Genomic DNA, 25,572 nt, shown 5'->3' on the forward strand with positions numbered 1-25,572 from the left:
TGCCAGCGTGCACAGGGCATTCCCAACCGGGCACTGTTCACATGCTTTACTTCTGGGATGTAAAGAGGAACAACACATTCCAAATGAACGCTGTGTGCTCACTTGCAGCCCTTGGAAGAGGAGAATGGATGTTCTAGTCCTCTGACATTCCTCACTTCTTCCAGTCTGGAGAGCAAAAGGGGTGTCTTTGGGTCTGCAGGAGAAAACCGTACCTGGGATCTCCTCAGACAGCCTGCATTGCTCATTATTATCACTCGGAGAGGCTGCCAGGAGAGGTTGGGCAGTCTCCACCCTTGGAGGCTTTCCAGGCCCAAATAGACAGAGCTCTGAATAAGCTGGTCTGAGTCTGGTCTCAGACCTGACCCTGCCTGAGCACTGGTTGGACTAGAGACCTCCTGGGTCTCTTCCAACCTCAACTATCCTCCGATCTTGTAAAACAAGCTGTGTTTTGAAAGTACAGAGAAGAGATTTTTTGAGGAACCTGGATGTGATGTTTATAAGCTTTTAATGGGAAACACAAGGCTTGAGTCAGACCTGGTCTGCACAGACTTATACTCAGAGTAACATCACTGAAATAAATGGATCTGCAGCATCCATTTAGTGCCTAGGTATTGTCTGGACTTTATGTTGAACTATGTCACAAAGTGGATGTGCTAAAGAAGAACAGTTCTTCAGGGATTTACAGCTGACTGCTCAAGAGTTTGGAAGGGCAGTTCAGTATTAATTTGTGACTGCAGAAGGCATGTGGTGCTCCAAGTCAGGCAGAAAACCAGAATTGCTCAGTCTGGACTTGATTTGATACTCACACCACTGCCTCTTTCCACACACAGCAGCTGCTGGGGGAGCATGGGCTTTGGCTGCTGGACTTCACAGGAGGTGAATGAGTGAGGACAAATGCAAAGGAGGAGAATTTGCCAGGGCACCACCAACACCACTGTTGCAGGACTGGAGCTTTTATCTTATCCTGAAGACATTAATTTTGTAGCCTAAAAATCAGCCACGTCACATCAGTAGCGTTAGGGAGGAGGAAATTTGGAGGTTTGAACGGTCTAGTGTCTGAGCGGGGTGGCATGGCAGTAAAACAAGGTACATACTTCAGGGAAAAGTACATTACAGTTTTGATTTCCTCATTATTATTCCATGGAAAGAAGCAATGTAAAATATGTACTAGCGTCATAACACACTATAGCATCTCTTTTCCTATTTAGAAAGCATGGATTAAGAGTGCTAATTTTTATGCTATGATTTTGTTAGGCACAACAGATTAGAAATTTTGAGAAATGCTGCTTTCTCTGTCTCAAAAAATACATGTATTTGGGGCTCTGCCCTTCAGATTTCAGAAAGCCCTTTAATATGAACTTAAACATAAGTTAAAAATAACAGTACATTTCCAGCAGCAAGATTTTAAGAATCAGATATCACCCTACCTGACCTCAATTAAGTCAGGCAATATCTGCGGAAGCAGCTGGATGGGATCAAGCATGGTGTGAAAACCTATATTCTAGCGCCGGGCAGAGAAAAAGAAGATCAGTTGGAAATTTCAGTGTGAAGCTGGTTCTGTATGAAGTGGAGAATTTCAAGTGTGAATGCGTGTATGTGTTTGTGCATGTGCTGGGGAAAGTCTGGTTGGCAAGGGAGACAGAGGAGAGCTTTGTGTTCAGTGCTTCCTCTGACACAGCTCAGCCTGTTCCCTATCTCCCAGTTCCACTTCTGAATGTGCAGGAACATGCAGTGGCTCCTTTTCCCCACCATCTTCATCATCCCGTGTACACAACAGGTAAGTTCATTAAAAGAAAAAAGAAAAGATTTCTCCCTTCCTCACCCTGTCCTGGTTTCAAGTTACTATTTGCTTGATGACAACATAAATTTCAGAGAAGCAAATTCATCGTAAAGAATAAGGAGATGTTCCCTATTCCTCAAGTAAATTTAATTTGCAGCTTATTTACTGCATCAGTCCTGATTTTGGCCTTTTTTCTCTCTAATCTGTACATTAATATAATTTGGTGGGGGAAAAAAAGCGTTAGGGAAGCTGAAATTATCAGTGACTTTTTAATATAGATGCAGAAATGGTTATCTGATGCAGTGAGAACGTAAAAATCTGTCCATGCTCATATTCCATGTATATATAGATGTATATATAGAGAGAGTGATCTGACTTCAGGCTAGTTTTAAGAATGAGAAAGGCACCTGGGCTGTGTTAGGCTTTATCTCTTATGAGAAAATTTTAAGTGATAGCTTTTGCTGAAGGTATTTGTGTCAAAGGCCAATTTCTTTATGTATTTACTGAAAATCCACTTTATTAGTACACAGTTTATTTTTCCTTTACAATCAAGATGAATGTCAAATGGAGAATTTTCAAATGACTTTCTCCCTCTGCTAACTTTCTGCGTATTTAAAGCCAGACTAAGATAAGCGAACATTAGCACTAATATATTGCCTCCTTTTGCTATTTGCTTACTTATGCCACATGGGCCTTGTTCAATCTTTAAAACATAAGAAAACAAACAACACATGAAGGGTTCTTACAGAATAGTCTAATTTTCTCATCTGCTCATAGGATCACAAAAATATGCAGTGAACACATGTGAGGTGGATGGCTTTGATATAGAAACTTTGGGAAGCAAGAATGAGAAAAATATTTGGCCTGTAAACTTTAGAAGCAAACTTTAAATTTTCATTGTAACTTAATAGATTTTTGAAGATTTTTCAGATGGACTGAGCTTCTCAATAATTCCACAGTTAAAACTGTCAGATATTTGCCTGAGAGTGTTTTTCTTACTGGGAAATTTTATAGTCTCACACCTTTCATTTGACATACTTCCCTAAAAAAAGGAGAGAAGAATCACTTGCTTAGGTGGAATTCTATATGTTTAAAGCCTGTTTTAATTTGTAATACAGATTAAAAGTACTGGTCGAAGCACAGAATATTTCCTGCTACACATACCCATTTTGAAATGTGATACCTGACTTAAGCCACATAACCTCATATAGCTGGTACATGGCCAAACTCCTAATAATACTACTCTGCTTAAGAAGAAGAAAAGCACTAAGAAAGTGAATTTCCTAAAGCAACCATACAGTCTTAAATGCTGCTAAATGTATAGGAACACTTGTGTGTCTTGTTTCCAGAACAAGCCTTTAAGAAACCTTGCACTCCAAGGCACATGTTCATTAAATTAACAGTGTGGTTTATAGGAAAGGCTTAGCTGCCTAAAAAAAATATTATAATAAAGTTTGTTGTTTCTATATTATTTCTGCATTTAAGTAAAAAGGATTAGAAGAAAACCTTTACCAGCAAATTATTAACGAAATCACAAATTTATGAAACTATTTATATCTTCAGGGTGCTTCATGGAATACCAGATGACATTGTTTAATATTCATTTATTATATGAATTGCCTCTGTGAATTAATATGCATCTTAAAAATCATTCAGCCAAAGGAATTTGAAAGCTACTACTTTGGAGCTTCATTAGTAGCTGTGGATTAAGATATTGTAAGTATAGTTGTAAATGACCATGAAAAATGGAAATTAGTGGCAGAAAAAAGCCTTTTAAAAGGTCATTTACTGCTGCGTGCAATTAGGCCAGCTCAATTATGCTGTGAGAGCTTTCATAGGATACGACATATGAAATGCTGAATTCTGCAGATGGTTTCATTTGAAAGTTGAACTGAAAGGAAACTCAGCTGAACGACCCCTTTCCCAGCTTTTTCTTAGCATCTCTGCCAGAGGTTGTTTCTGCATCAGCAGAGCCCTGCAGTTTGGAGGAACAGAGGGAAACTGATAGACAGGGCTTCACATGCCCAGAAAAAAATCTAGGATATATTTTTAAATTTTTTCTACAAGCTAGATGGTGATACTGGCACCTGATGAGGGGCTGGATCTTGTCTTTCCCTCTTGCTTTTTGGGCAGTTGGAGCTGCTTGATAAGAGCGGCTCCCAAGCCCTACATTGTACTAGCGGCCAAGTGCTGTGCATGCCCCCACTTCACTATAGATCCAGTCATCCGTGATGAATAACTATATCACGATTTACATTTCTGCTGAAATCAGCAGAATGAAAAGATTTAATGCTAAGATCTAAACTGTAATGTTTTAGAAGTAGCTTTTTACAAAAGCAGACAGAATGTAGCTATCTCAAACAAATCCTTTCTCACTATGTGCTGACTTAATCTTCTCCCATGGCACAGAAAAATAAACCCATTAAGAATCACTTAGGACTTCCTTTTGTTAAACACAAACAAATAAACAAACAAAAAAACAACAACCAAACAAAATGCCCATGAATTCTGAGACAGAATGTGGAAAATTCTAGCTAGATCTTGACTTCCTACTGCTGATGCAAATCTCTTTTAGAGATATGTCCTTGCTCTGTAAGCCCTGGATTCAATGAACACTCATGCAAATGGATACACTCTTAGAAAATGACGTATCAAGCTCAGTGGAAGTACTACTTTCCCTTATTACCCACAGGATTTAGTTTTTCTGTCTAGCACAAGAGAATTTATAAATACAACAATGCTTCTTCCCAAACAGCTACTTAAATTTTTGAGCCCAAGTAACGCTCAGAGAAGATTACTATTTTAAAAGGGGTTTGTCATTAGAAGTGGCACACAGGGCAGTGTCTGCCTATCAAACAGTGGGAGGAATCAAAAGCTAATTAATTTAATCGGAGGTTTGTGGGAAGGAATGTGGGAGTGTTGATCTGCTGGAGGGTAGGAAGGCTATGCAGAGGGATCTGGACTGGCTTGATCTTTGGGCTGAGGGCAATTGCATGAGGTTTAATGAGGCCAAGTGCTGGGTCCTGCACTTGGATCACAACAACCCCAGGCAGCGCTACAGGCTCAGGGGAGAGTGGCTGTAAAGCTGCCTGCCGGAAAAGGACCTGGAGCTGGTCGACATCCAGCTGAACATGAGCCAGCAGTGTGCCCAGGTGGCCAAGAAGACCAACAACATCCTGCCTTGTATCAGAACTAGCGTGGCCAGCAGGACTAGAGAAGTGATCATCCTCCTGTACCCAGCACTGGTGTGGCTGCAAGTCAAATCCTGTGTTCAGTTTTGGGCCCCTCACTACAAGAAAGACACTGAGGTGCCAGAGAGAGTTCAGAGAAGGGCAATGGAGCTGTTGAGGGGTCTGGAGCACAATTCTGATGAGGAGCAGCTGGGGGAATTTAACCTGGAGGAGGCTGAGGGGAGACCTTATCATTGTCTACAGCTACCCGAAAGGTTGTAGCAAGGAGGGTGTTGGTCTCCACTCCCAAGTAACAATTGATAGGATGAGAGGAAATGGCCTCAGGTTGCACCAGGGCAGGTTTAGATTGTATATTAGGAAAAAATTCTTCACAGGAAGGGTTGTCAGGCATTGGAACAGGCTGCCCAGGGAAGTGGTTGAGACACCATCCCTGGAGGTGTTTAAAAGGCATTTAGACAAGGTTCTTAGGGACATGGTTTAGTGGTGGACTTGGCAGCGTCTACAGTTAGACTCAATGATCTTAAAGGTCTTTTCAAACCTAAATAATTCTATGATTCTATGAATATTTAAAATAAATCCACCATTTACTTTAAAACACTTTTTTCCTACTTGAGCTCTACTACAGGTTTTGTTCTATTGAAGGGAAAGGAAAGACCACTGAATAGTGTTTCAAACAAGCAGTAGGCTGTGCTCACTGGTAGAATGACACCTCAGTGCATGACAGTGACTGATGAAATTGGTCCTCTGTCTCCTATCTAAATCTCACAGCACCACACTTTTTGGATCCTGTGAAATGAGAAATGTTAAGTGTTTTCATGCAACAGGTTTTTCTATCTCAACTTCATTTTATGCTATCCCAGCTATGTATAATGCATTCAGCTCTCAAAATATCCTACTGTGTCTTAAGTTTTTCCACAGCCCCCCAGCGAAGCCTCGAGAAAAACCTTCAGAAACCAGTGAAGTTCGCGAACGCAAGGAGCTTTGTCACTGGCCATGCAGATGCCCACCTGTGCCAACCTGCACCCCTGGGGTAAGCTTGGTGAAGGATGGTTGTGGCTGCTGTAAGGTCTGTGCCAAGCAGGCAGGAGAGACCTGCAATGAAGCAGACATCTGTGATCCCCACAAAGGCCTCTACTGCGACTACTCGGAAGACGAGCCTAGGTATGAAACAGGCGTGTGTGCATGTAAGTTGTTCTTTCACGTTCTCTTCTTGAAATCCAGGAGGGTTGGGGACCACACGGGTGACCAAACGGGTGAATGGTTTTGGAGAAAAACTCTGCATGCTGGTGCTGCAGAGCTCTGTGCTAGGCAATTTATACTAATTTAGTCCCCTGACTGCTCAGTCAGAGAATCTGAGAGCAGAGCTGTGACCGTCTTTAGACTTACCTGCATATCTGCTAGTGAAACCAGTTCATCATACACAAGCCTGCTATTTGCAGACCTCTTGATGACTGATTTAAGGTCAGGTGACTGTAGTTATCACTGGGCATAACATAACAAAAAGAGATGTGTTTGGGCTGGGAAAAAAAAATCACAGCTGTGGGTGCAGTAAAGGCTGATCACATTTTAGTGCTCTGTAAGCAGGAACCACATGCTCCTCATGCATTAGTAACTGTTGTTTACCATTTGCAGATCTGATAGCTGTAGGATGTGAGCTCAATGGAGTTTATTATCTTAACGGGCAGACCTTCCAACCTAACCCACTTTATAAATGCCTGTGTGTCAATGGTGCAATTGGATGTACACCTGTATTCACACCGAAACTAGCAGCAAGTCCCTGCACCAGGGTCACAGACAGAAAGAAGCCTGGACAACTCATCTGTGGTCTGAGACAGCACAAGCAGCTTCAATCAACAAACTACAGACTGATGTCAGGTGTGCCTGACTACACTGGTAAACTTTCCTGTACAGGAGTTTTGCTGCATTTAGTGTCCCTGGCTCCAGCAGCCAGCCTGGCAGTGTACTGGCAATTTCTCAGCTCTTGCTGAAGGCCATTGCCAGAGTGACTGGTCTGTCCCAATTACCCCTCTTACTCTTAGGTCACAGACTCTTTTCTCTAAGCCTGATGAATATGAAAAGCAAAAAGACTTTTGGCTTCTGTCCCCAGGCAATTGGCCCAAGCTACCTTCAACCCATCTTTCTACAAGGGTTTACTACTCATCAAGATCAGACCAATTAGGGCTGCTGGTGGAAAAGCCATTTCACAGCCTGTGAGCTGTCTCGCTTTGTCCTGCTTTGTGGCAGCAGGGAGTCTTAGTTCTCACATACATACATGAACACATTGCAGCCCCCTTCTTTAAATAGAAAGCAGAAAATTATAAAGACTGCCCTGCAGCTTTAATCAACTCACAAAATTTCAGGACATTGCAAGGACAACTCTCCTCTCAATCTACTCCCTATTCCGTTGAAGAAAATCGTATAACAGTTAGCCATGCAGTTCTGCCAGGGTCAGCTGACATTCTCTTTAATGTCATTCTTGCTCTGCTACTAATACTGTAGTTATTTTTTTCCACTTTAAGGAAGCACAATGACCAGAAACAGTTATCCTGGCCCTTCCCTGGCCACAGCTGCTTGTGCTTGTGCTGTCTTCTTCCCTGTGCGCTTGCAAATTTCCACAGTGTCTTCACTGTAACTAATATGGGTAACAGAAAGCTGAGCCATTTACTTGGTGGCAACTGGAATTACAGGGAAATTATGACCTGAATCATCATTATGGATCAATAAAATAAAATTAAACAGATTGCAAAGCTTATCAGAAAACCTTCGTAACAGACTGCTGAGCAAACAGGTAGATGCGCAGAAGTCAATCTACAGATAAAAAGAGCCACTTACAAAATCTGAAGATCAGTTTGGACAATTTCTAACATGCTAGAAATGATTATGCAAGTTAGCAAAAATAAAAAAGCTCATCTTTACTTCAAAATTATGATACAAAATCTATAACGTCAAAATCTTTTTACAGAAATATACTTAATGCTGCATATAAAAACACACTTGGTAAGGCAACTGACTTCAAATGCTAATCTGATCAAAGAGAGAATATAACACATTGAAAACAATGGCAACCAAACCATTTGACCCCATAAAATACATTAATTGGGTTTGTGGGTATTTTAGATACCTGGCGAGCAGCATTAAGACATTTACTTTGTAGCACTCCAATGGATCCAAAAGCTGAAGCCAAACTTCAAGTAACTCCTTCAGCGAGCAGACTGCAAGTCAGCACTTCACAGTGTTCTTCAGAAATTTAAATCCACTGCACAACATAACCTTGAGTAAAAGATATCCAGTTTGCAAAGCACACTTGCTATTTGACTCAGTTCAGGGACCCAACAGCCCGCCCCTGTGGTGGCTGTACCTGCTGAAAGACACTATTCTGTTCTTCAGGTCATACAAACCTACTTAACTGCTCCTTCTGCAAGATGCAGCTGATGGGAAATCCAGCTAACCAGGACAGTGCTCCCAGACAGAGCAGAGCCATGGCTGTTCCAGCGAGATTTCCTGAGCTACATAACAAACTGAAGCTCTAGGCACAAGCAAGTATTTGGAAAGAGCAGATAACACAGAAAAGAAGGAACTGCAAATGTGCAAAACCTCCAAAAGAACCCTGCCCCCTCTGAAAAAAAGCACCTTGACATTTTTTTTGAGAGGGAGATCTTCCCCCTTCCCTTTCCCAGCGCAGTGCAAGTTACTACATCAACTTGTGTGTGAATTGCACAAATGGCTCAAAGGGCCAATACCCATTTTGAAAAGCCTTCTTTTTGCTAGTGTGGATAATAAGTGCTAAGTTTCATTCATGTTCTTGCTTTGCTTTCTGGCTTTTCTTGTCAATTCTGTTTACCAAATTTAGATACATAGGGATGTTGTAGGTCATACTTTAAAAACACACAAAGTACAAACAACCATTTAACTTCCTTTTATTTGTTGCAGATGTGACAGGCTTTTAATCTGCTTGTTGCAACGAGATCTTTAAATTGCTGTCTACTTTCCAAGTATCCTAGTAATTCTGTGCACGTTCTTAAATGCAGAGACTCCACAGTTTTTTTGCAGAGTTTCACCTCGAACTTTTGCACTGCAACTTTTTTTTTTAAAGTGTTTTCCATCCAATCTAGCCCTAATCCATTGGAAAATAGGCTTTCTGGTGATACCTGGAAGTGACTGGAGAATTTCATTCCTCAATATAAAACCCAAACCCTTCACAGAATCTACAAAGAAATCAATATTCATATTTTCAGCACCCCTTTTCAAGCTATGGTTGGCCTTCAATAATGCTCAGTATCTCTTCCATTCAGGGCATTTCATAAAAATTCCTTAAATAACTCTCCCCACATTTCCATCACATTACACTGGAGGGTCATACAACACATGCAACTTCACAGTCCTTGCTGCGATCTGAGTATCCAGTGTCAGTAAAGTTTACAGGCAGCTCAGTCCTAAGACTTCTGTATAACTTTGTTCATGCCTCATTTTTAGACTTAAGTACAAAAGAACCTTCATGTGCAGAAATAAGACATTTATTCTTTTATTTTCAATTAATCATTTTTGTGCTGTTGTGCTGTATAACCAACACATTGCTGTCTCAGCTTACAGAAGCTTACCGGTAGTTTTGAAGAAGAAGTGCCTGGTACAGGCGACACCCTGGACACCCTGTTCCAGGACCTGCGGCATTGGCATATCCAGCAGAGTGACCAACGACAACACAAAATGTGAAATGAAAAAAGAAAAGAGATTATGCTTCATCCAGCCTTGCCTGACCAATATACTGAAGACAATAAAGGTACTTTCTAATATAAAAGGACTTCCTAATAGAAAATGAAAATAGCAGAATGGAAAATCAGACATATTAGCAACTACTAACATAAAATGACATTCCTTTTTTAAGGGTTTAAAAATAATTCTTCCCTGTTTTCTACCTTCGGTCTTCAGGTCTCAATAGTAAAGTACAAAAGTGTAATTTCAAAACAATGTAATATCCTGAAATATAAGTGCTGCCCTGATGCTTACTCAGAAAATATTTTCTATTTGTTAGCTGACAAAGAAAAATAAGACAGCTTTCAGAACGAGCAATTTTCAAGCCATTTCTATGCAAATGTTACAATACTTTTTTACACACTGTGTTTTGATGTGTAAAAACTCAGGCTTTTCTTTACTTTTATATTGAAGATTCCTAAAGGGAAAACATGTCAACCAACATTTCAGCTTCCTGCAGCAGAAAAAATAGTTTTTTCCGGATGCTCAACTACTCAAAGCTACAAACTAACTTTCTGTGGGGCGTGCTTGGACAAGAGGTGCTGCATACCGAATAAGTCCAAAATGATCACTGTACAATTTGAGTGTCCCAGTGAAGGCTTCTTCAAGTGGAGGATGCTGTGGATAACATCGTGTGTATGTCAGAGGAGTTGCAGCGCTCCAGGAGATGTGTTTTCCGAACTCACGGTTTTATGACAAGTTACACCATTGACTGTAATGTACTGCAAGTGCAACAGCACATACACATCCTGAAGCATTAGTGTAACCCCTGCCACAGCAACATTTACAGTAGAACTACATATGTGAATGCTCTTTTTTTAAATAGCACATGGAAAATGCAGGTAAGAGTGCATCTTTTTAAACTTAATTGTTTTTATATTGAAATACATTATTGAGAAGTAGGTATATAACGCTAGTATTGTCAAAATGAGAACTTCTGGTAATTGTAAAAACACAGCAAGACAGCTTTGTACCCCACTATAACAAGTTCTTACCCATGAATACATGTAAGTTCACAGATGCCCCAACTAGCTTATTAGAAAAAAGATCACCCTGTAATACTTCATCTATCATTCTTGATTCTCAAATTAACATTTCTACTGTGTATCTGCAAGAGTAAAACACAAATGCTGTTTCAAACATGAGAAGTCAATTTTAAGAACAGACTGCTTTTTGCAGCAGATAATCTTCCTCTAGTGTCATGAATATAAACAATGCACACTTGTAAAGGAACAAATAAGTGGACACCTGCAGATAACAGAACTGCAAAATTTCAAGGAAATTACTATTTTCAGAATGTTTTCTTAAAAAAATAGCTTTCAAATATTATAAAAATGTTTTATTGAATACTCCTGGACTTATCCATTGAAAATTGTGCTTACTTATATACCCACTCCAGCTCTGCTAGAACAACTCCACACTTTAAGAAATCATCGCATTGATACATTTTGATTTGTAACTAGTCTTGCTGCTCTTAGACATCCAAGGCTGGCAAGCAACTGGAAATAGCTGTACATTCTATTTTGTAAAAAGTCTTACTGTAATATAAAAGTCTCTTTACCCTTGTAATTATAAATATTTTAAACTCAATTTTACTTGCATTCCTTTAAGCATATAGACTTTGTTCTTCAAACAGTCATTATAATTTCATAATAAGTACATGTTTTGCTCAGAGGTATTTTGTATTATCTCATTGTCAAGTACAACTCAGCATTCATGAATATGAATCATTAAAATAATATGTTAATTAATACTCCAAGTATAATACTTGAAACAAAATGTGTTTTGTTGAATTTTACAATATGGCTAATTTTGATATAAACTCAGAATACTCTTATACAGTTAAGTACAACATAGAAGCAAAAATATTAAAACTATGAACATAGCTTAGAGCATTCTGAAGTGACAAGCATCCTGTCAAGTTTAAGAGACCATTTTCAGAGACTTGCTTTCATCTTGCTTTCTTCTCTTCATAGTTGCTTGCTAAAAACCAAATCTAGCAATGGTGATCCTTCTTTGAAGGAAGGCCTGCCTTTAGTTTACCATAAACTGCAAGTCTGAGAAAAGAACTACATTTTTGCCTGCTACAACCTCTCTTCTCTTTACAGCGTATAGTATGTCAATTTACTCTACAGTTAGATGCTCTTACAGATATCCGCCATAATTAGGTGCCTTCAAATCTTTCTTACAGGCTGGGCCTGTCCCTTAACATGACACCTCTCAGAGAGCTGAGGAAGCCGCTGTCCCAGTCTCACTTTGGAATGACAATGTGCATTGCACTTCATTCTGGTTAACTGAAGTTGTTGGCTGCTTGAGGGATTTTTTTGTTTGTTTGTTTAAACCAGTTCTTCCTTCTTTAAACAGCTATCTTCAGTCTTGGTGGATCTGTTCTAGGCTCATTTTTTGTGGCATCCAGTTCGTTGTACTCTTCTATTAGGTCAGACAAAGATGATACAGCCTCAGCAAAACAGCTTTGCTCCATCCCGTCTATATGCAGATAATGGTGAAGGTGAGCCTATCAGAATAAAAAGTTAAGTGTTACCCTTCTTTTTGGCACCTAATTCCTTTGGCTTAATAAGTGTCATTTGGCCTGCGCTGAAGAGGGGAGTGCAAGCACTGTAGAAAGTACATTTAAAGACCTGTATAATGACTTCCCTTGCTTGAATACTTGGCAACATTAGTAGCAATCCCCCATGGAATCACAGTTGATATTACTAATTTTTCAGACATCCGTCTTTTTATATTCTCTCTTCTTGTGTACACCTGACTGGGTATTTGGTTTACACGGCAAGGTGGGGGGAGTGGAAAGAGGCGCTGCAGGGGTGGCTTTTGCAAGAAGACACCAGGAGTTGTTCCATATTGGGCAGAGACAGTGCCAGCCACCTCTAAGGTGGACCTGCTGCTGGCCAAAGCTGAGTGCATCAGTGATGTTGGCAGTGCCTCTGTTGATAACCTAGTCAAGAATGGGTAAAAACTGCTGCATAACAGCTGTGGGAGAGAGGAGTGAGAAAAACGTGAAACAGCTCTGAAAACATCAAGATCAATGAAGAAGGAGCAGGAGAAGGTGGAACAGATACCCACAGTGCAGCCCATGGAAGACCCCACAGTGCAGCCCATGGAAGACCCCACAGTGCAGCCCATGGAAGACCCCACAGTGCAGCCCATGGAAGACCCCACAGTGCAGCCCATGGAAGACCCCACAGTGCAGCCCATGGAAGACCCCACAGTGCAGCCCATGGAAGACCCCACAGTGCAGCCCATGGAAGACCCCACAGTGCAGAAAGTTAATGTGCCTGAAAGAAGCTGTGACCCATGGGGAGTCCATGCAGGAGGAGGCTCCTGGCAGGAACTGCAGCCTGTGGGGAGGAGCCCACAGATGAGCAGGTTTTCTGGCAGGATCTGTGTTCCCATGGGGGACCCATGCTGAAGCAGTCTCTTCCCACAGGACTGAACCTTGTGGGAAGGACCCATGTTGGAGCAGTTTGTGAAGGACTGCACCCTGTGGGAGGGAACTCATGCTGGAGCAGGGGAAGAGTGTGAGGCAGAGAAGTGGCAGAGGTGAAATGTTATGGACTGATCACAACTCCCTCTCCCCACCCCACTGTGCTGCGCAGGATGAGGTAGAAGTTTTGGGTTTATTTCTTGCTGTGCTACTACTCTGTTATTAATTGGCAATAAATTAAATTAATAATACCCAAGTCAAGCCTATTTTGTCCATTATAGTAACTGGTAAGTGACATCCCTGTTCTTATCTTGACTCAGGAGCTTTTCATCATATTTTCTGCCTCTGTCCTGCTGAGTAGGAGCGAGAGAACAGCTTGGTGGGCACCTGGCAGCCAGCCAAGGTCAATCCACCATGAACTCGTAGGCAGATCTGTCAGATACTGCCTCATTGCTGAAGAAAGTAAGCATATTGCCTGGTAGGTACAGGTTAATAAATGGTTTACTCTTTTTAAGAAGCAGCTGTTGGAATGATTCCTTGATAGGTAACACAAACAAAAAATCTTGGGCTGCTACTTTTAAGCACTCCCTTTGTAATAATAAAGTTCGTTTCCCAATAATGTGAGATGCTAATGATGGGTGGCTATGGATGTTACAGTGATGACAGAGTTGTACCTTTTTCTTGTAGAGCTTCATAAATCTGTCTTTAAGTTCAATAAATGTTGGTTTCACACAGGTGTTATTTGCTAAAGCCAGAAGGGAATGGGAATGGCCCACAGGAGGTACTGAACACAAACCAGTTTTCCAGCCCTCTTGATTCCAGGAGACAAAGTGCAGGGAAGGTTTCAACCTGTGATACCAAAATTTATAGTTACCTAAGGAAAGTAAATAACACAAAGCCTAATATTCCTTAGCTAACAAATAGTCTGAAAATGTTAACATTAAGGCTTTCAGGACTAAGATAGACACTTATAACTAGCATTTTGAATAAGACATTTCAGACTCCAGACTAAAACAGCGTATCTATTTTGAATTTAAACTTCAAACACTCATTTCGTTTTGTTAATGTATCATGGTTTGAAAAGTAAAGTTAGAAGCATGTTCTTTCTATAAAAGGGACTGCAACCAGTCTGAGACTTAGGAGAGGGACAGATTAATACCGTGTAGAGACAATCAGTATACCCAGAGTTTAGAAGTAAAATGTTTTTGATTCTCAGAAGTTTTCCCCATGTCCCCATCTGCCCGTAAAATCCACCCTGTATATGAAGCTTCCCTGCCTTTCCTGTTATAACTACGTAGACCAATAATGTAAAAGATAGAAAACAGTGCTAATAGAGAGTTGTTAAAATAGGGATGATTGCCTATCTACACAAGAGTAACCATGAAAGAAAGAGGGCTCCTGTTCAGAGAAAACAAACTTGGACTACAGAACCTACTCCTCCAACATGCTTACTGGCAGGAGACCTCTGGAAGGTTGGGCTTTGTGTTCTTATGCATTTTTGAGAATGGGAGGAACAGAACACAACATCTAGTCAGCTCCCTTTATTTGGAAATCCAAGAATGCTGTGACTTATTCTAACTCACTAAGCAAAGTATTTTTGTCCGTTCTGAAATTTAGAAAAATATTTCTGAGTAAACTGATTTGGTATAGAAATGCTCCAGGTGAAAAGTGGGAGTGCTCTGGACAACTGATAACAGTTTCAATAACAAGTACCATGACTAATTGGTGTGGAATTACAAACCTTTCAATATTTCTGCGAAGGTCTGAAACCTGCACATTTCCTCGAACGAGAAGTGCACAGGCAAGGTAAAGGCTGTGCTTTGGATCTGCTTGAATTAGTTGATGATCTCTGCTAAAAGCATCTGAAAACATCTGATCCAACCTGGGTGGAAAGAAAAGAGTTATCTACTCTTACTAAAGCAGGCTGCTGAAGTTCTTCAGAATGCCCACCATCAGGGCTTAAAAGTTCACAAAATCCTGAAATTAAAGGTAATTTTAACCTGGGATGATGAATGGCAGAAAAAAATTCAAACTTTTATATGTACATACGTTGGCACTGGAAGTTTTTAAAAACAGATCAGATCCATTTTTCCTCTCAAGCTACAAACCACTGTTGAGTCCAAAGTCAGAGAAATGGACAGATTAAGAGACCCTTATTAAGGAAATTATGGGCCAAAGGTTACAAGGTATTTAAATACGCAAAATGATTTAAATATTTGAAGTTCTGGATATAAGACAATTAGAGAAGAAAATCTCATTGCTTATGAAGGATCTAGCAAGGAACACCAAAGTGCTGCTGACCCCTACAGAAATCATTTTCTGTCTGTTACACTTTCCTATTTAAAAAGATCAATGAATCGTATAACTATATTGATTTTAATTAAAGAGTCAGGAAAAGACAGACTATACTTACTAGAATTTTATAATGTATGACTGCTTTAGAAGATGATACAGCAGATGATATTCTTCCTCTCTTTACCTCCTCAAGCAAATTCCACTGTACCGTGGGATATCAAAGACGGAGTCTTGAAGAGGTGTCTTTGAACCCATAACATCTAAGCTATTCTTTCCATTTGTTCCAAATTAGCTGGATATATCATCTCTGCTATTTTTTTAATCACCTCTACCACAATTTGCCTATCAAAAAAAAAACTAAATAAAGGAGACAAAAACACTACTGTTCCCACTTCATTTTGAAACACGAATGACTGAGCATCTGTCACCTTCCCTCCAGCACCGTGTTGGCTCCTCAGAGTACTGTTTCAAGAGACCCAACTGATTGTCACAGCTTACTATCACAGAAAAAGGGTGGTGCTGCCCTCTTCTCCATTTTGCCTACTTCCATCACTTACCCTTAACTGCCTATATCACTATTTGGACCTTTTGCTGACTTAAACTCAATACAACCAGTGAAATCTATTTTAATTTATTATTTCTCTGCCATTTCAATTGGATAAATCATCTTGCAAAATTTGACAAGCATCAGCTTATTGTTACATTAAGCTGTTAAATAGGCTCACTTTATCTCCAGACTGAAGTAAGATGCCATTACTTCCCAAGGAGTCTAGTTAATTCCATGTTTGTCTTTACAGTATATTGTGAGTCAACTGCAAACTGTTACTCAAAAGAACTTGTGGTGTAGGTTCTATCTATCATGTAAGTAATACATTTTTCCAACAGAAACATTTCCCAGCAGAGAACAAAAATACATTTCAAGTTTACTTGCTCAGCCATTACAGAGAAAAGGGAGACAAAGGATGTTCTCAAAACACGCAGGACAAATTTGAAAATGTGGCAGACTTAAAACTTTTAGAATTTCTACTTTGCCATAGCATGGAATTTAAAAAATGAAAACTATGGAAGAGTCAGAAATTAAGCTTCAAATGTAAAACTTCCATAATATTTTTTTTCTTACTTTCTAGAAGGTACATTAACATCAGCCAGCGTATACAGAGGAGTCAAGCTTGAAACCAAGTAATGAAGTCGAGGAAATGGAACCAAATTCATGCTGATTTCATTAAGATCCATGTTAAGGGAGCCTTCAAACCTAGCAGAGCTGAAAAATTAACCAACCATTATAAAACTGTTATAAACTAAGTAAATTACTTCTATAAGGTAAACATTCATTAAATCTATTTTTCAATTGTTCCCTGCAACGAAACAGTAAAACAACACACCATTCAAGAAACAGTTCATGTATAATTACTAAGCTTTCACGTTTGGCAGTAACAGTGCTATATCTTATTTCCTTATACTTCTCATTATAGAACAATTAATCATGAAGAATGAGGCCTTACGTTTCCCAATTGCAGTCTTTAGCTCTGTTTTTCAGTATATGCACACAGCCGCTGAATACTAGTTTTAATAAATAGGCTATAATAAAGCATGCATGACTTAGCATTCCTGACAAGCTGTTTAAAAGAAAAGCAGGCCAATACTCCACAAGTATATTTCACTAGGAGTTTCTCACAGCTATAGACAATTTAGGAGCAACAATGGTCTGATGGTATTTATGAAATAACACAATTGACCTAGAAATGCAAACCTCACTGAGCTCCGTTAAGCATTAATGGAAGACAATATCCTTCTGCCTATAAATGTTGTCTCACTTCAGTTCTAAAACTATCATGGCTAGAGAAACACCACTGCAATCCGAATACTTCCAACATTTAGTTACTCTTAAAGGGAAGTGACTTATATCAAATGGAAAACAATACTCTTTGAATTGATGCAGGCCTGCATATCTGCAGCATACACCACCTTTAACAATATTACTTTTACAGAGGAATAACCTGTAACTTTACCTTGTCAGGTTAAGCAGCAAGTTGGCTACGATATTATTCATTGCATCAAACGGCTTCTCTTGTACAGCTTTTGTACTGTTTGCACTTGATGTTACCAAGCTGTTTTGCTTCACAGTTGACCCTAGCTTCCCAGAACTGGTCATCTGATGAATTTTATTAACTATATCAAACAGAGACTTTAAGAGAGGGAAGAAAAAAGAAAGCATATAAAAACCCTTGAGCACTGAGTTTTCAAATTCAGTACCCCAATTTTTCATTTCAATTAGTCTTCAAGAAAAAGCTTAGACCTGTTACTGATAGTTCAAAGATTATACCTTCGATATATACAAGTCCGACTTCTGACCAATTCCCATTGACTGAAGTGTTTCTAAAAGTCTGTTGCTTACATGTCACAAACATGAACACAGCTTGACTCAGAAGCCTGAATTTTATTCTACTATTCAAAACCCTCATCTTCTAAAATTACATTTTAAATTCTCATCATTTCTGTGAAAGCAAAAATATATTCTCTAAATACATTTCACTTTATTTTTGTTCTCTTGCAAACAGCAAGAGAATCTAAGTTAGATTCAAATAAGTCTAGTGGTTTGTGTGGTCAGTTGTGCCTGTGATGCCCATATCCCCAATCAGTAAAGTCAAGTCTGTCAGAATTTGAGTGCTCAGCCACTTCCCTTGCAGGACTCTACTAATACTATGCACAAATTTATTGCCAAAAGAATAAAAGACTCTCAACCTCAGTAAACAGCAGCTTTTCACTGTTTACCTTGAAATAGACATGAAAAAAAATCACTTTAGACTACTTTGAAGGTGCCGAGCAACTTTTTAGTCATACACATATTAATTTCAAAGCCTGCAAGTGAGTTACGAGTTCAATTATTATTTTAAAAAATGAATTTATGCTTAAGACTTGGCACAGAAATCAATACACAGAAGGAAGAAACACTTCCTATGTACAGTCTAATAAAAAAGTTGACAGAAATAGAATATTATTTCTTACTTCATTCTCTATTGGTAGCACACAGTCTGCATGTTCATTAAGCTCCCTCATAGCCAGAACACTATTATATGGAGAAGTAATAACATCATCTTCACCAGAGGGATAAACCGAAGTCACAAATCGATATACTTCTGGGAATTCATCCTCAAGCAAATTTAGCACAAAAGTTCCAAGACCAGATCCTGTTCCTAATTATGAATGGAGACAGAATGAGAGAAAAGATTCTCTATGTTATCACAAGCCTTAAGTCTCCTATGTTGGAAACATACAATGCTAATCCTATATATTAATGAATGTTTTCTGAAGCATTTGGCTGACAGTGGAGGCTACTCAGATCTAAATAAAGGCAGGAAGGTTGTTCCCAGAGAGGAAAATGATTAAGTGATAAAAGTATTTCCCATAGTATACCAGACAGGATGAAGTATACAATCTCAAACTTCGGCAAACCACAAAGCCCTATCATGCAGCCAACATTTTTCTGACCTAGTGTTTTTATTTCTTATTTTAAAATCTTTAATTTGAATTTTGAAATAAAACATTTGCTCAAAAACACTGAGCTGCCCCAAACAATTACTTACTTTCCTTTGGGGGTTTTAGAAATTTTTCTTCTCTAGTCAAAACACAATAACCCCTTTCCCCCAGCGCACACACTTTTAGCCCTAAGCACATAGCATCGACTTCAAATCACAAAACTGAACTGTGTTTTTTCTGTCTCGGGCAGCTAACACTCTCAGCAGCAGACAATTTCATCTGTAAACAAGACAGCAATTTTTGACAACAACAGAAATCTGCAGGGTCTCTCAAATTAAGCAAGTGGTCAAAAAAAAGGCCCTTGAGAAAACTCCTACTTCATATTTAGAGCTATTTTCTGTGTCTTTTTCAACATCATAATGAGTTATAATAGATGTCCCACCCAATGTTTCTGAGGGAAAAAGGCTTAGTGGCAAATACAGTAATGACAAAACTGTCACTGCAAGGGATTCTCCCTTCTGGTTTATTAAGAAAGTAGCCAAACCAGATTCAAGAGAATTATATGGAAGGAATACAGAAAAAACAAGTTTTTCTAAAGTTAAGCAACACTAGAAGTCTCTTTCAAAGCCTTTTGGACAACTCTATCCCCACTATTAAAAATAACTTGATTACAACAATTATGTCTGTTCTGAAGCCACTGTCCCTCCTTCTGATCAGTAATATCTCAGTGTTTCCTTGTATTTGGTGCCCATCTTGATCCACCCACTGCCTCATATCTAAAATTTTAGCTGTATTTTCGTTCTGGGTAGCACTTACCTTAGCTCATGATTAGGGCTCCTCAATGCTCTAACAAAACAAATAATAAATAAATACAGGTCCATGTAACAGGACTGCGTTAAATTTTTTTTATTCTGTATTCTGAATGATGTTGATTATTAGACTGATCTTCTTTTCAAGATCCAAGTTATTATTTTTCACCTGTGGCTGCTGCAATCATACTAACCATAAAAAAATTACTTACCACCTCCCATAGAATGAATTATAAAAAAACACTGTAGACAGTCACAATGTTCTGCAGTTTTCCTCAGCTTTTCCACAATGTTTTCTCGGTACCGACAGCCATACAGCTTATGACCTACAGCCCTGAAGATATGAAAAGTACTTTAAAAAAAAATAAAAATCCAACAATCAGTCTTTCAATTTTTTATTTTACCTCATCCTATTTGACATTTTTTGAGTTCAGAGTCCAGAGCTGGGTGAAACACCTAATTTGTATGAGTTCCTAAGCTGTGACTACATCATGTGAATATAGTGGTCAGGATATAGTTCTAATTTTGAGGATGCAAGCGGCACTAAGGTCACAGCTTTGGAGCGTGCACTGTTACCGTGTACTGACAAGGAAATAAGCTCCCACACTGGATGATCAAATTGTAATTATGAAATGAGAGTTATACACCCCTTAACACTAAGGATATCTTTATCTACTATGTGTATAGATCTTCCTTTGAGTACCATGTGCATCAGTTATTACCAGCAACAGAAAAAAACCAGAACAGCTCATTTTCAACACGTCCTTGCCTGCTATATGGTGAAGTTACACAATGCTTTATTTCCTATACTGCACTCTCAGTACATTTGCTGATGATTTGCTTTCCAGTCTGTAGTGCACTGAGTATTATTACAGGTGCATTAAGTCCTCAGTGAAAATCTGGAATTCAGTATGTTAATCTTTTTTAATTTCTCTTTTTCGTAATGTAGTTTATATGCACAAAGCCAGACTCTGTGGTCCTTAGAAATCAGAAGTGCATTTGTTCATATATCTCATTTCCACACTAGTTACACAGTCTCAAACTAGATTATGGCTTTGACTGAGCAATGGAAACAGCTCAATACCAAAGAAACAAAAATAAAAAGCATGTTCTTTTGAAAAAGGAAATTTAAAAAAAAGAGGAATAAAATATAGATAAAATGATACATCAGCAGAATCCTCCTTCTGTAAAAGGCTTTTCAAAGCCCTCCTCAAGGCAACAGTGACTCCAAAGTTTACTGGTAATATGCTGCAGCTCCCCAGGTGCAGTAGAACGAGCCAGAAAGCTACTGTTATAATTTCCCTTTTCAAACGCCTTCTAATTAACTGCTAAGAAATGCTTTCTGAAGAGGTTCTCACCAGTTGTTTCCTGAACCAGAAACATCTGTGATAAGCTGCTTGCTATCAAACACATCCCTCAATGGTCCCTGAAGAATTTCATTTACCACACCCTCCTCCATGTCAATCAACAATGCCTTTGAGAAAGAATAAAAATTCAGTCAGTAAGCAAACAACTCTTCGAAGTAATCACACAAAAAATATAAAAATATTTACAATATAAAAGGTATGTTGTTTCTACTGAGCTCCAGAGAAACCTTTTTTCAGTTGTTAACTAGAAGACCAGCTGGATTCACCTTGGCTGATTTGCCAGAAGTCATTCAACAGGACAGCTTTTCAGATAATGCAATTTTTAAAAAAAAAATATATTTTGCCTAAGTACTTAGGAATAAATACATTAAAGCATTTTTATGCTTCAAGTTTTCTTGCTTGTTAATCACTTTAGGTGACTCAAATAAATGTATTCCTTAGGAAATTAAAATAAAACCTTGGTTGGTAATGTCTGAATTTTATTAAAATTATAATTTAAATTACTCAACAAGACTGGCAGTGAACTGCATTACTCCACTGAACTATGAAAGTTACTAGTAGAAATGTTACTATTTAAAGTAGTATTTAAAAACATATGGAATTATAAGGACCTTATGAAAATTCCTACACAGTTGGACACAAATTTGCAATGTAAAATGAATGACCTTTATAGATTGCCTTACTCGTGCTTTTAAAGAGCAGATTTTTCCTTTGTAAATATCAGGACTATCACCACCACTTCTGAAAACAAACAAACAAACAATCAAGCTCAGAATCATAATAGAAAATAAGGCAATATATATTACAATAAGATTCCCTACTTAATCTTTTGTGTTCAGAGGACTCTTGCAATACAAATGAATGGAAACACCCTGAACATACAACTAAGAAAGATCTCATAATGCCCTAATATAATACAATTACAGGACACGATCTCAATGAGAAATGTCCTAAGCAGTACTTCAGAAGCTGAAAAGATAAGCACTGAAAGTTTACTCTCAGATACAGCCTCTGCTCTGTAGCAATTCTACAGGCATTCTGACAGAATAACCCACCTGGATTAATTATTTTGAACAGTGGTATGGCATCACTTAGAAGACCAAAGTTTGTCAATTTTATGACCCAGGGTTTTATGCTTTCACCAACCTGTGAGATAAACTAATTACTTCTCGTTAAACTAAAAAAAACCCCACAACAATAACAAAAGACCAAAACCTCACAGCCCGAGCAAGAGTTTGAAGTGACTCTCCCTAATTAAATGATGGTTCAAGCCTACAATTAAAAGTGGAAATTGTTTCCAAAGGAAAATGAACAGCTCCAAGAAAAGATGAAATTTTAATGATCATTCTTCTGTTTCACAGGTAGGTAAATCTTCCTGGAAACTTCCACAGTATTCGGTATGTTAAGTCCCTCCTCTTTACAGAGAGAAAACAGATGTTTCTATCGTGGCCAACCTGTCCATTACAAATTTGGTGGTTTCACAACTGTTTTATTCTTGCAAACTGCAAGAATTTTTGGAACTGGACAGACAAGAGATGACTGAATGGTCTTAACAGCATTAATAGCCATCATTTCTGACTACCTTATGTACAATTCCTCTTACAACTCTTCAATAAATGCTGTTAAGCTGGTATTCAGAGGGCTTGCGGCCTGATCATGATTCACAACAGCAAAAACTATCAGAACCTGACTGTCCTCTTTTGGGACGGAAGGAAAGGAAAACAAACCCAACATCAACAGCTTTAACTACTAAGTAAGTATAGTTAAAATGCAAAGGTAGAGATAGTGTTTTGAGGAGAATAAAAAAAAGCAAAACCTTTTTCTAGCACAAACTAAATATGACCTGAAATAAAGAAAACTGTAACTTAAGAGAAGATACTAGAATTGTTGATCTACTGTGTTAAACTCCTGAGCTGCTTGATAAGAAGACTTACCTTGTATCTACATTCCTAAAGAAACTGCTTAATGCCTCATCATAAATTCCTTTCTAAAAGGAAACAACATGACATTAGATGATGTGCAACATAAGACATTCTCAGCGCTTTTTCACAGAATAACTTAAGTTGGAAGGGACCTCTGAAGGCCACCTGTCAAACCTCCCACTCAAAACAAAGTGACCTTCTTGTTGACTCCAACTAGCTCTAGTCAGCACTAAAAAGAACATTCATTGAAGCACCAGCTTGATATTAAAAACTGACAGGAGAATGTAACTAGGTAATTAATTTTTCAGCACAAGATTAAACAACTAGTCTTTCTTCACTTCTAAAGATTCAGGATTTTACTGAAGATCCCAATTCAATTATTAAATCAAATAGCTACTGTTCGGGTGACTCAGCTCATTACTGATAGAACACCAGGACAGCTTCATGCCAATGGCACTTATGCCCATGAAGTTCTGTGGAAAGGAAAACACATCACACTGTCTCAGTGATTCTTAAACTCCCTGCTGAGGGACTGCATTGGAATTACTTACCCCAACATAAAGCTAGAGACCTGACAAGTTTAAATACTTTAATATCATTATTTTTACAGACTGCTTAACATACTCCTATGGACCTGATGAAGCAGAATTTGGAAGTCACTGTTTGCTACAACACTAAAACCAAGAGACTCTCCACATGCATGTGAATATCATCCACTGCCTTTTTACAGCTGCTCCAACAGAAAGCATTGAGAAGGGCTGCTCATTATTATCTGTTCACATACAGCATTCACCAGGAAATAGTACCTTTACAGTCATGGCAAGAAGAGCACATTTCTGTTCAGGGTACTCAGCACAATCCTCTGCCCTCTTTATGCTGCTGTTTTGGTCAGCACAGCTGTACAGTAAGGCGCTAACATGGAAAAGAAGGGTGGGCTTCGATGGGCTGCTGGTGTGATCTGCTGCCAGTGGCAAAGAACCTGCATTGACTCACCCTGATAATGTCTGCCATTAAGGAGATACCCTGGGCTTTTCAAAGTGGAAAGGCTTGAGAAACTTGATCTGAATTAGAATAATAGAATCATTTCATTTGGAAGAGACCCTCAGGATCATTGAATCCAGCCATAACTTAACCTAACTCTAGCACTAAACCATGTCCCTAAAAACCTCATCTAAATGCTTTTTAAACACTCTCGGGGATGGTGACGCAACCACTTCCCTGGGTGGCTTGTTCCAATGCCTGACAACCCTTTCTGTGAAGAATTATTTCCTAATATTCAATCTAAACCTTCTCTGGTGCAACTCAAGGCCATTTCCTCTTGTTCTATCACTTGCTACTTGGGAGAAGAGACCAACACCCTCCTTGCTACAACCTCCTTTCAGGTAGTTGTAAAGAGTGATAAGGTCTCCCCTCAGCCTCCTTTTCTCCAGGCTAAACAGCCCCAGCTCCCTCAGCTGCTCCTCATCAGACCTGTGCTCCTCTGCACTCTCTCTAGTATTTCAATGTCCTTCTTATGATGAAGGGCCCAAAATTGAACACAGGATTCAAGGTGTGTCCTCACCAGTGCCGAATACAGTGGCATGATCGCTTATTTAGTCCTGCTGGCCACGCTATTACTGATACAAGTCAGGATGCTGTTTTGACCACCTGGGCACACTGCTGGCTCATGTCCAGCCGGCTGTCGATCAAAACCCCAATTAGAGACGTTTTGTTAAACGGCATAATAACCTGAGGACAGTTTAGTTGGTAACGGAGCAGCTTTATAAGTACAGTACTTTGCAGCCACAGGAAAGAACACGGAAGGCAGCGAGGGCCACCGCGGCCTCCCCACGCCGAGTGCGGAAGGCGGCTCGGCCCAACGGCCACTCCGCTCCCCTCAGGCCAGCGGCGGCCGAAGGCGAGGCCGGGGAGAAGCGGTGCCGTTACCTTGTTGACGGCGGCATGCTCCCGCAGCGCCAGGTCCCAGAAGCGGCAGCCCACCTGGTTCCCGCACTGGCCCACTGCAAAGGGGAGAGACACGGGTCAGGGCTGGGGAAGGGGCGGAGGGGAGGGCTCTGGATGCCACGACCCCTTACCCTGCACCACCACCGACTGGGTCATGGCCAGGCGGCTGCCCGCCGCCTCCTCTTTCGAACTCGGCACCCGGAAGCCACGCCCCCTTAGCGGGCGCGGCGGAGGGGTGTGCGTTGCGGCGGGAAAGGCTCTTCCAACGGCGCCAACTCCTCTGCCCCGCCTTCCTCCAGCGGTGGAACATCCCACCCGTTGGTTTAAGCTGCTCGCCGCCTTCCCGTCGCGAGTGGGACGTTCCATTGGGCAGGCAGGTGGGGGGAGCTGTGCCTCGCCTGCAGCCTGAGGCCGGCGTCCAACGGCCGCCAGTCCGAGGCAGCGGCGTTGGGGTGTTGGTTCTGATGGTCGCGACTGTGCCTAAAAGATTCAGGGTTTGGTATAAGAATAAGTATGCGCTGGAGAGCAGCTGAGGGAGCAGCAAGCTGTCCGTTCGCCTGTCTGGCACTATGGCAATAAGTGGTGAGGTACTCAGG

At 39.9% G+C, this 25,572-nt stretch overlaps 2 protein-coding genes across 9 annotated transcripts; one reads left to right on the forward strand and one right to left on the reverse strand.

Moving 5' to 3' along the window:
• The first annotated feature begins 1,614 nt into the window (after positions 1-1,614).
• CCN6 (cellular communication network factor 6) lies at positions 1,615-10,416 on the forward strand. The gene is made up of 5 exons (XM_005510280.3): positions 1,615-1,777; positions 5,879-6,155; positions 6,604-6,846; positions 9,555-9,748; positions 10,135-10,416. The coding sequence occupies exons 1-5, from the start codon at positions 1,715-1,717 to the stop codon at positions 10,414-10,416; spliced, it is 1,059 nt and encodes a 352-aa protein (XP_005510337.3). The 5' UTR covers positions 1,615-1,714.
• Positions 9,470-25,271, reverse strand: TUBE1 (tubulin epsilon 1). 8 transcript variants are annotated; one of them, XM_065056694.1, is made up of 12 exons: positions 25,108-25,271; positions 24,959-25,032; positions 23,045-23,097; positions 21,794-21,851; positions 21,102-21,217; positions 19,956-20,077; positions 18,464-18,651; positions 17,467-17,642; positions 16,578-16,718; positions 14,904-15,044; positions 13,837-14,011; positions 9,470-12,235 (listed from the first exon to the last, which is right to left on the reverse strand). In XM_065056694.1, exons 1-12 carry the CDS (start codon positions 25,130-25,132, stop codon positions 12,077-12,079), a joined length of 1,428 nt encoding a protein of 475 aa, XP_064912766.1. In that variant the 5' UTR covers positions 25,133-25,271; the 3' UTR covers positions 9,470-12,076. The 8 variants fall into 8 exon arrangements, with proteins under 8 accessions (XP_064912766.1, XP_064912765.1, XP_064912764.1 ...); XM_065056693.1 differs by having other exon boundaries at positions 19,956-20,095; positions 25,108-25,266; XM_065056692.1 differs by having other exon boundaries at positions 21,776-21,851; positions 25,108-25,266.
• Positions 25,272-25,572: the final 301 nt, after the last annotated feature.

Source organism: Columba livia, chromosome 3 (genome assembly GCF_036013475.1).
Source record: "Columba livia isolate bColLiv1 breed racing homer chromosome 3, bColLiv1.pat.W.v2, whole genome shotgun sequence".
In the NCBI taxonomy this organism is placed as follows: domain Eukaryota; kingdom Metazoa; phylum Chordata; class Aves; order Columbiformes; family Columbidae; genus Columba; species Columba livia.